General features: G+C 36.7%; 1 protein-coding gene across 1 annotated transcript; it reads right to left on the bottom strand.

Annotated features, from left to right (window-relative positions):
* Window positions 1-633: 633 nt before the first annotated feature.
* On the bottom strand, window positions 634-5,843 carry LOC140146319 (transmembrane protein 42-like). Its single transcript, XM_072168119.1, has 3 exons — window positions 5,530-5,843; window positions 3,030-3,176; window positions 634-1,529 (listed from the first exon to the last, which is right to left on the bottom strand). The coding sequence occupies exons 1-3, from the start codon at window positions 5,686-5,688 to the stop codon at window positions 1,380-1,382; spliced, it is 456 nt and encodes a 151-aa protein (XP_072024220.1). The 5' UTR covers window positions 5,689-5,843; the 3' UTR covers window positions 634-1,379.
* Window positions 5,844-11,960: the final 6,117 nt, after the last annotated feature.

Below are 11,960 nucleotides of genomic sequence, written 5' to 3'. Positions count from 1 at the left end.
AACCTCTGGCTACATAATGTTTATGTACAAAAAATTTCTTGCAGATTAATTCGTTTGGCAAAAATATCGTCAAATTTGAATTTCTTTCTGGTACATACCAGAACGAAATTACAACAGTGTCCTATGGAGCAGTGTAATACACATACTGTAATCATGCATAACTCGCAAACGCAAAATCGGAATCACCTGGAATTTTGGGAACAAGCTTTTTTCATGGATATCTACTGAAAAATGTCATAAAAAGAGGATGCTAGGATCACAAAATACTCCTTTAAACAATCAGTATAAAATTTGACTTCAACTTGCAGAGTATGAGTTTTTGTACCCAAATTTTCAAAGGTCATTCAATGAATGTATTGAGGTTAAAGAATTGTGGCCTTATAGACAGTCAGAATTAATAGGTAAATTTTCACGGGAAAATTTTCTGGACATGTGACACCCATGGGCGCAGACATATTAGCATTATGGAATGTGACCCCGAGCACAGCGGTGTTCTTCCAATGTATTTGAATAGGAAGAATTCTTCCTTTGAGGCAAAATAAGTTACTTATCGCAAGTTAATAATGTCATGGTAAGAGTTTCCGTAGATAAATATTTTTTCCGCAGATAGATATTTTTGAAATTACATTTTGATGATATTGTGAAAAAATTAGGATAACATAATATTCAATAAATTTGCAATGCACAAATTTCTATCAAAAGTGCGGTCAAAAAAACTATTCCAATTCAAAATTACTAAGACTTGAATAGCGAGGTCATCGCCGGGGGTCAGAGATCAGGCTCGAGGTTACACTCACATTGATACGCATTGGTCACATGTCCAGAAATTTTTCCCGTGAAAATTTACCCATTAATGTTGACTGTATAGATGAGCATGTTGTGAATCCTTGTGATTGGCAAATCAACAACATGCATTGGATCTGCATTGAGTTACTGACATTGACATGTTTGGTGTCAAAATTTGACATGCAGCATATAGCAAATCGGTGGGCCCATAGAGATTTTCACTGGCTTTTGAGCCATGCTGTTGTCTCTCAAGCACAGCTGATACAATAGCCACACATGTGTAATGCGTCTGTCAGTTGCAGTCCCTGCCCCCCCCCCCCCGGAACCCGGAGACTTAGGCGGGCACGTAATGTTACAAACATGTTAAAGTCCTGGCTAAGTCCTAGCGGGGCAGGGCAATATTTTCTTGTACATCTCAACCAAGTCCCTGTCACGTCCCTGCTATTGCCAGGATCCCGGGGGTGGGGACTGCAATTGACAGGCGCATAAAACTTTGGTTTACATTTCTTGGGGTAAAATGAACATGTGTAAAATCACAGAGCAAAATTGTTCAGTCTTAAGATAACTTCCCTTTTTTCACCGACTCCACGTTGTCACCTGCTTTTTTTGGCATCATGCTTGGCAGTACCTTCTTCCCCACCACTACCCTTGTGAATCAGCAGAAGTCCCAAGATGATAAGGGATGCCCCACACCACCATTTCATTGATAGCATCTCACCAAATAAGAACCGGCCAAACAATGCCTGTGTAAAAAGAGAAATCATATGATTAGGAATTTATTCAGACGGTTATTTTTGAATTTGTTGATTTTGCCAGAAATGCACTTGTCCCCCTCAATGCCCCTCCCCTGCAAAAAAATTCCTGGTGCCGCCACTGCATGTAACTAGATGAGAATCGAAATTGATTCCCCCAAAGCTACAACAAAATTGCATACCAGTTCTTAATAGTGTTCAATCAGCAAATACTACACTTACTTAAAATATCAAATGGATTTCCTTGGTTTTTTTTTCTGTTTTCATGGTGCTGACCTATTTTTCCATTTGATCTGTCACCCAAAGACCCTTATTTTTCAATTTGAACAACATATATTTATCACTGATTGTGTTACTTATTTTGAAAAAACAAAATGTTTGAGGTTTCTGTGGCAGGCTCTCACCCAAAGTTTCCATTTTAAAAGAAAAAGGTCATGTTCTCAGTTCTCACCTAATCAGGGCCGTTCCTAGGGATTTTGCCGCCCTAGGCAAAGCCTCTCCTGCCTTTTATCCGCCCTCATTTTTTTCCCTTTTCTTTCTTTCTCCGTTCCCGTTTTTTTCTGTTTTTCGCCTTTTTTATGCCTCTCTGCGTTTGCCGCCCTAGGCGACCGCCTTCCCTGGCCTAATGGTCGGAACGGCCCTGCACCTAATGACCCCATACTTTTTACATTTTGCTCTCACCGAATGCCCCTTACTGAGAAAGTGTCAGCCCTACATCTATATCTATTTCATATTGAAGTCCCCCCCCCCCCCGCGGGCCAAAATAATCACCAGTACCCACAGATTCTTCCAATCATAAAGCTTTAACCCAATCGAATTTCACATTGCAGTTGCAGATAAAGCACTAATTATCTACTTAGCCACATCTCAATATAAAGTCTGCACAAAAAGTAACTCGGCTGTTATACATACGCCTATAGATTCAGAACTAATAATTGTTTTCACAATATTTCAGCATAGAGAGAAGCATGACTTATTTACACGCATTTTGATACCCCATTCGTCAAATGTCGTTCAATATTAAAAAATACCCGAATTTAAAAGTTGCAGTTTACAGCGATCAATGGTTATAATGCCAGCACTGTAAACACGTAAAGCCCGCCATTATCTTCGCGCTTACTTAAAATCAATGCAAATAACTGCAACTTTTAAATTGGGGTATTTTTCTTTCAAAACACTGCTGTAGGCCTATTGTCAATATTGAACAAAATTGGACAAATGGGGTATCAAAATGCGCGTAAATAATCCATCCTTCTTTTTATGTTGAAATATTGTGAAAACAATTATTAGTTCTGAATCTATAGGCGTATTTATAAAAGCTGAGTTACTTTTTGTGCAGACTTTATAGCAAATTGAATTTGGACCAGGTGGTCAAACACTGAGATACATGTATTGTACAAATGTAAGGCCTTCTGCATTTTCTTATAATTTTTGCTTGCCTGTAAAATCAAGAAATCAATTGGATATGGATTTGTGAATAGCTATACTTACCGTAAAAAAGAAATTGGCTGAACTATTTGTGATGGTTGCTTGAACAGAAGATTGGCAATATTGGAGAGACTTGACGAACAAAGTCCACATGAGACCATTGAAAAGAAACATGGAGAGGAATGAGATAGCTCTCAGTACATAGGATATCTGAAATAAATAAATTAAAAACAAGAAACAATATGTTTCTTTAAAAATTATTTTCTTCAACACTAGAGATCAAGAGAAAACTGACCATTATAGGTGACAAAAAAAAACAGAACCAGATTTTGAATTTTGGGACAATTTTTTGTTGCTAAAATCATGCAAAATCAGCCAATTTTTGGCCAAAATTTATTGATTTTATTTTGAAAAGTTTTGAAAAAAAAAGTCATCACATTTTTGCCAAATTTCCAAGCATTGGTGATATTTTAGGGTCATTTTAGCCTCTAGAAGAAAAAAATGGATATTTGAATACAAGGCAAAATATGAAATACTTGCAACTTTATGTTTGTTTCACAGAATTTGCATATTGTCCTGAAACCCGGACAAACTAAATTGAGAGTGAACACAAAGGGCTCAGCCAGGTCTGTAACCAGGGGTGCCCCCATCCCAAAATGCCCCTTTTTTGACACAAAAAATCCCATTTGCCAGCGTATGAGCGTAGCGAGCAAAAAAATTTGAAAAAAAGGTCCACTTTTTCAAAATCAGCCCCCCCCCCCAAATTAATCCTGGTTACGGGCCTGGGCTCAGCAGGGATGGATTGATTGCTCACTCGATTACCAGTCGTGACCTGTTGAGAACAAAACATGTCATTCTACAAATCGAGTACGGTACCAGGAATGTGTGCAGTCAGTTACGGTACATTTATAATAAGGCCCATGAAAGTCAATTCCGAGTTTATCTTCACTTTTTTTTCCAGGTTGGTGAGGTGACTTTTTCATTTTTCATTATTTCATCAGATTTCATTATTGACCTAAAAAGCGTGTTGATTTAAAGCCAAACTCATACATGTGATTTATAAACATGTTTTTTATTATGGGTAAGGACTAGAAAAGTTAGAAAAGAGCCTGGTTTTGCTTCCAAGCTATGAATATATGTTTTACAAACAAAAATATATGTTTCCAATTGCTAAAACTGGTGAAAACACCAATACTTTGAAAATAATGAATTATTTTGGCATTTTTGAAAATTTGACGTGGGTATTTTTGGTTTCCAAAAAGTGACGCGGGCGGGGGACGATAAACTCGGAATCGACTTTCACACGCCTAATGCTGGTTTTCAAGCTTTGCGGGTCATACCAAGTGCAAATAAATGATGAATTAATGGACATACATACATGTGTACCTCATATTGATGTAGGTATCCTAGATGAATTCAAATTTGCCATCAAAATGCATCATTTTATATATCAAATTAAAGCCCTTGAGTAAACAAAGCCAAAACTGAAAACCTTTTTTTCATAGCACTTTCCGTAGCAAAGTTACATCTTGTCAAAGATTGACTTTCATCAAAAGATTCAGCTACAATGTAGCAAAATTCCCCAAAACAGCATTTTGGGGGTGTTTCTAGATCTTAGTCTCATTATGACAGTAATTTTTTTTAATGGAACTGCTATCAAAATCCCTCTAAAATTCCATGTGCGATTGTCTTATCACCATAAAAAATCATATATATTTGGGTCAAGTGAAGTATAGAAAACATATTTATGTAGGTTTCCTTCTTCGGCCAGTTGTTTTAAATTTCTATGTAAATATGCATTGACATTGTCAGCGAATTTTGCTGACAAGCAAATGTGTTAACTAAGGTTTGCCTGGGAGGTATGTTCATAAAATTTTGAAGTTCAATATTTTTAGCTGAAAGTTCTTTCATTTGAAAGAGAATCAAATTACCTAAACAATAAGGGGTCAATCATGTTTCTAGTGCATATACTTATGAAGTTACAGACAAAAATAGTGTCACCAAATTGTCCAAAATTTTGTGTGTGAAATTGTGACAGCAGGCACATGTACAATGTACACTACTGTATGTGACCCCAGATGACCTCCTATTCTTTACTGTAAGAAAGCTGTTTTGGATGGTCTTGATTTACACACAAATTGCTTTTGAGCTAAATCGAGTGTCGACTTGGTGGAACATGGATTGCACTATGTGATAGTTTATGAATCCATTATTATCCCAGTACCAACATAAGTCAACATCACTTAGGTTTTGGTTGTCAAAATTAATTTTTAGTAATTTTTTCCATTGAGCCCCACAGTAAAGCCATTTTTGGACCGTACAGGCACATTCCACTTCCCTATGGACGAATAGCGCCACCTATAGTGTGAGATGTGAGCCTGGCTACCAGCCTGGGATACCTAATTGATGCCTGCATGCGCATAAAAGCATTCTTCTGATGAAAAAAAAATCTTTTATAGCTGTTAAACTAAGAGTAGGGAGGGTGAGGATGTTCATATTCATCTGGTCACACACTAAACAGTTTTTAAAAGACCATTCCAATTTACGGTACATGTTTCCTTACCTTTGTGCAGTCCCATAGCAACAGCAGGTCATTTTGTATTATTTCTTGACACATAGACTGTATTTCTTCCCCTGACATGGCTAACTTTGCAACACATGACGCCAATGCTGCACACAGTCCTGCACAAATTGACAGCGTAAAACCGGCACTTAGCAACATTGTTCATGAAAATGACTGTGTAGCTAGAATGAATGAAGGACCAGAATGCACTAGTCTATTCAGAGTCAATATCCCATATGGCATACTGTAGGCGGATCTCGATGTACAAGCTCCTAGATGTCGACACAGACAATGTCACACTCTCAGAGTAGACCAAGCCCGGTCCCCGCACTCCGTTCATCCGCGGGTATTCATGCTCGTCGAAAATTTCGCGAAATAGGGTGTGTTTAGAGATGAAAAACGCGATTCGCGAAACACACAAAAAAGGGGTGTTTTTTCAAACCACGTGTTCGCGAAATTGAAAAAAAGGGTATTTTCATCGAGCAGCCTACGCGTTTCTGCAGAAAAGGGTATATTCGAAATATCGTTCGCGTTTTAGCGAAAATAGGGGTATTGTCGAAGGGTAAATAATTCGCGAAATCGCTAAAAAAAGGGGGTGTTTTTCCCTTAAAACTTCGCGAAATGAGATGCAAAAGGGGGTGTTTTTAAAGTTCACCGACAAGCATGAATACCCGCAGATGCACGGAGTGCAGGGACCGGGAGACCAAGTCAGCTACAGGCAGGGGTACCAAATAATATGTTGTCTCATGAATCTCATCTCATAGTTAATAATAAATGTATGAACTTCTAACGTGTGTAGTACCGGCTATCTAGTTGTAGGCCTACTACAGTAATTGTTATTCTAATTGTAAACAGGAATAGTCCCATGAATCCCAAAAGCTGGACATCATACAGTAATAGAAATTAGTTCACCACGTAAACTTGTATGGCTCAAAATTCGGACCGCTCGCCATTAAGTTTACTGCTTTCTGTGTTTTTAAATTTGTTGACGTTTTAACAATCCCCGATTCCCAGTCGATTATTTTAGCTGTGTCACGTCACATGCATGACGCTGGTGGGTACCAACCAAACTTCAGAAAAAAAAAACCTTGATCGCCGATAACGATGTGATATGGGACTTACATAGGATTACACAGAGATATTTTTTGCCAAAATTTGACCATTTCTAGGCAAGTTGGCCCTACTTTGCGTTATGTGAAAAAGGACAGTCTTAAGTTAAGACTTACTTTTTTTTAAGTAAGTATTTGTGCAACGCTTTTAATGTTTTGATGTTTCGGGAGACTGGGAGGGATCATAATAAAAAAAATGATGGAGCCTATTCTTGACTGTGTAATATTCCTTCACCACATTGCCGTACGGTAACAGTCTTATACTGATAGTATCAGTTTGTGAATGAGGACATCGTATAAGTTCCTTGTACTAAATAGAAATGCTGCAGGCGTAGGGGATATCCGGGGAGTCAGTAAGCTTACCGAGTCCGAGGATCATTTGCAATTGCAAATGTCACAAACTGTCACCTGTAGGATTATTATCATTATTTATTAATCGCGATTGTTTAATATTACAAAATAGACGATACTGAAGTTGATTTCTTTATTTTAAACACAAAATTAGGCAGAAAAATATTGAACAAGAAATGTCTTTAAAAAGACAACGCCATGGATGAAGATCATGTTTCATAATTTTGCATTGCAAGTAGGCCTACTTGGAAAGCTAGTAAATTTGAATGTTTGGCACAACTAACCGGGTGCGAAATATTGGCATTTATTGGTAAATACCACCAATGACATACTAGGAAATACTCAAAATTTTCATGTCGAAAGCTGAATTGGAAAATGTGTGCTAAATTGGTCTACATTTAATTCATACTTGTAACAAACGGCTCAATTATTGAAATCACATCCTCTGAGTTTTGCAACAATCCAACAATCTATATTCAGATAACCTTAAGAATGTTTGCTTCATATCAACCACATTTCATGACAATCCAATTATCTATTATCAGTAACTAACTGTTAACCTTGATATTGAAGCATGATAATTAATTTTAGATATATTTATTCGCAATGTATAGTTAAGTTTACTGGTAGTTACAATCACATCATAAGGCCACTAACAGTCAATTTTGAGTTTCCCGTCACATAATTTCTGAAAACAAGTGAGGTAACTTTTTCATTATTCATTATTTTTCTGCCTTTCGTTATATGACTAACACGAATGTAAAATGTGTTGTTATTTGCCACTCACTCACTTGAAGATGGATGTTTAGCCCTAATGAGATTCAAAAGTATATTAAAATAGTCACAATAATGAATTCAAATGAGGGTCAGAAAATGAAGTGAGGGCGGTGACGGAAACTCAAAATCGACTTTCATTGGCCTAATCAAAAGACTGATTACTCAATCCCAGGGATTCCCGGTTGCTCTACACGTACCAAAAATGTATAAAACCAAAGCCACTATCTACCCCAATTACTGGTATCTCTCCCCCCCCCCCTCGACGACTAGTGTCACTCCCAACATCAATTAGTGTTGGTAGTACATGTAGTGCACTATTTATACCCAGCTCTGGTCAGATCAGGGAATGGTCAGATAATGCTCATTATTATTGTTTAATTAGTGGTCACACTTTACTTGTCAATGCTTGTTGACAGCTTATCAGTAGTCAGATCAGCAGGGGTGCAATTGTATCCTTTTTCATAGAGCAAAATTGTTCAAAATGTTCTAAAAACCTTATTTGTAAACGGATTTTAATCGTTAACAAAGCAAAATGTATGTTTAATATATTAATTATTTCATTAATAGCAATTTCCTAAGTTTCCATCCATAAATAACCACAGAGCATTATCTGTTTACAAAATAAGTGTTTATTTTCAATTAGCCATCTTATCAGTAAAACTGATAGGAGGCCAAATTATAGTCAAATCAATTAGCCATCTTATCAGTAAAACTGATAGGAAGCCAAATTATAGTCAAAAAACAGATTCTTTGTCTGGTAGTCCCGGCAACCCAGTCTATATGTGGCTCAGTTGTAAACATACACAACACAAACCGACTGTGAAGGAGCCTATATGCACGTAAACAACTTTCTAGTACATGTATAATAAAATCCGTTTTTGAGTATAATAAAGAAAGTCATGCATTGGCAACATGAAGGAAATACCTATTGCTAACTTGGTAAAATGCATACTCGTAGCCCAATCTTGTACATCATAGCACCCAGTTTTGGTTTGTAGTTTCGAAATGTTGCAATTAAACATTAGTTCTTTCAAATATGAAACGCTAAAACACAAATCTAAAACAAACAATCATTAAATTTAGAAAGATATAGCAAACTTTCCATGATAGAGATTGGACCCAAGACAAGTACACCCAAATTAGGTGACAATTCGGAATTAAGCCATGGCTGGAAAAAAAAAATCTGCGCACTGATCGTTATTTGCAGCTCGTAACCATTCGTTTGTTCAAAAGTATTGTACAAACTCCAGTAAGTACAATACCAAGACAAAAGGCAGAAGATTTTTGTCAATGTTTTACCTGAGACTATTTTACCTATAGGGCCTAGTCTCAGGTTTTACAACTTACTCGTTTCTTTGGGTGTTTATTTGCTTATACCGGTAGCTATTAATAATATACGCATGTCCTTTCTCTCTTCATTTATTCATCTTCTTTAGGCCTACGCTATTATGTGGTCCAGCATGTTCAGCGGTCTTTCCATATTTTTATAATGGGACACGCATTGTTTCTAATAAGTCATAAGCAGGCTGCCATATGGAAATAAAACTGACAAGTAGAGTGGAATAACTGGTCCATTTAAGCCTAAAAATGTCTATATAGAAGCTTGGAAAGTCTTTTGCTTTTATTACCGTTGATGGTAAAGAACATTTTAGCACATAGTTTCAAATCATTGCTAATTAGAAATTAATCAATTAAACATTGACTTTCAAATGGACCACTTACCCCATGCCCGGGGTAAGTGGTCCGCGCATCAATCTATATAAATTTGTCAATGTGCGTTTGTTTGTTTTTTGGGCGAGAAATGCGTCTCGCGCTATTGCGATGGGTTTTGGTCTACTTATTTCCTCACAGCGTTGCAGAATAAAAATAAAATAATCGTGCTGTCTATGCAATCAGGAAACTACAGAGGCGATAGTGTACATTTAAATTTGTCATTACTACTTCATATTGATATACAAACAGTGCTATAAAGTTGTTTTACCAAGGAATGTGTTTGTATTAAAAGAAATAATTGTTTTACAACTTGGATGAACTAGAATTACTTTTATACAAATCCGAAAATTGCAACAGATATTTTCATTTCTTTAAGATTTAGCGGTATTGCCAGATTTTACATACAGTTGGGCTACATTAATAGCTTGCTTGTATAGTTGGCTTTTGCTATGAAAAAGGTGATAAATCCAGGCCCAGTTACTGATAATTACCCCCTTTGGTCAATTACACTTCCAGCTAGACAAGCCCACCCCAATGATAAACCACAGCAGACAATCCAAAAGATAGGAAATTGTTATGTAATAATGTTATTATGATACCTGTTGGCACACTTTTTGATAGTTCTCTAATGGGAAATCAGCAGGAGCTAATTGGAGGGATTAGTGGTTTTGATTTTTATTCCTTTTTCATAGAGCAACCAGAGTATATGTGCTTGCTGTTCTACTATAGCGTATAAAATCTCTTAATGATACTATATTAAACCACACAGTCAATTAAGTTATGTCAACAATCAACATGTCCTTTTCTGGGATCGCATGCAAACACTGAACAATGACATCTCATTTACATAATAATGAACTCATGTTTGTGAGCCCATTTTAGTCGCCATTATCTTATTTACATAATGGTTTTGACCTCGAGTCATGAGTGGTGATTCATTGTTTAATTGGCATACTCCTCTCCGGGACTCCTCTAAATATCAGGAGGTGGCCGCATTGCATTCTATGATTCAGTAAATTTTCATCGTCAACCGTGTAATTGAATGGGATTATTTTGAAATTTTAAAACGCTTGAAATATCACAAACAAATAGCCTATGTTGATATATAATATAAATACAAGCTAAAACCGTTGGGGTTCGATAATGAACCCCAAAATTCTTTCCCGACCCACCTTCCTACCCCCCGCCCCTCAGTATCAAATGGTGCGTCCCTTAGTTCAATTCTTTCAATCAAAATTTCACTCCTCTGCTAATGATGTCAAGTGAAAATCGAAGTAATACTGCATTATGCCAAATAAAAAAATAAACATGTTTCACGTCCCCTCCCGCTTCCTTTTTGGAGGTTTCTTCAATTATATTTTACCACTTACTGGTCCAGGTGACGAAACAAATAGTCATTTGACTAATTAACCTGAAAAATATTTTATTCACATTATTTTTTTCTCACTAGTCCACTTTCTCGTAAACAAAGTGGGTATATGATACCATTTTCCCGAGTTTCCTATCACAAAAATGTTAAATTATTTACACATAAAAATTTGAGATCTGCTTGGAATGTGTTTCCGGAACAGTGGCGTAGATTTCTTTTTGATGTGGAGAGATGGGGTTGGAAAAATTGTCTTGAAGTATAGTGAATCCAGCACCTTTTTGCGACAAAAAAGTTTATGGTAGAAATGCGCGCGAAAAGTTTTGCATGTTGAAGCTAAACTGGTGACATAATGGTACAAAAGTGGAATAAAATTGTTTGTTTTTTTAGGTTAAAATGACCAAATATGAGGTTAATTAATAACTCTCAGAAGTACTAATGCCTACTTTTTCATGGGGGGGGGGTAGGGTTTCAAATCCCCCGCCCTTCCCCCTGCCCCATCCCCCTAGTTACGCCACTGTTTAAATATGCCCAACCATAGAAGCCCATAGATCGTCAAAAAACAAGCCATAGATCGTCTTTGAAACCAGGGTGAAACTGAAAACATGTTTAGCGCCATCTAAATTACATAATTCCAGTCAAACGATGAGAAGAGGGCGTTTTTCTGAAATTGAAATCAATTTACATTTTAGCAGAAAAATCAATGTTTGTTCGGTCACAATACTTGTTAAGGTTTGACACTATTTTAAAGTGTTGCGATTTGGTAGTCTATTAGGCCAGTAAAATCAGCTGAAAAGGTCAAAAAAATTGCAACATGGATTTTTTTTGCGGAAAACATTTCTATTAGGTGCCCTTATTAACATACTAAAAGTCTACCAAAATTAACCTCTGCGAAATATGGATATATCGAATTTTTTCAAAATGGCCTCCAAAATGATTAAAATGATGGACAAAATATAGAAAACAGATTCACTATGTCACTTATTAGTAATAGTAACACGATTCGTATGTCTCAAGCCATGCTTAGAGGGTCTGAAATAAGATGCATAATTTTTCTCACTTGTAATGTTTCAAAATGGCCGCCAAAATAGCTAGAACGGTCATTATTCCATCAC

This window comes from Amphiura filiformis, chromosome 2 (genome assembly GCF_039555335.1).
Source record: "Amphiura filiformis chromosome 2, Afil_fr2py, whole genome shotgun sequence".
Lineage (NCBI taxonomy): Eukaryota > Metazoa > Echinodermata > Ophiuroidea > Amphilepidida > Amphiuridae > Amphiura > Amphiura filiformis.
The sequence above is the reverse complement of the archived record's forward strand: the minus strand, read 5'-3'. Positions and strand labels throughout refer to the sequence as shown.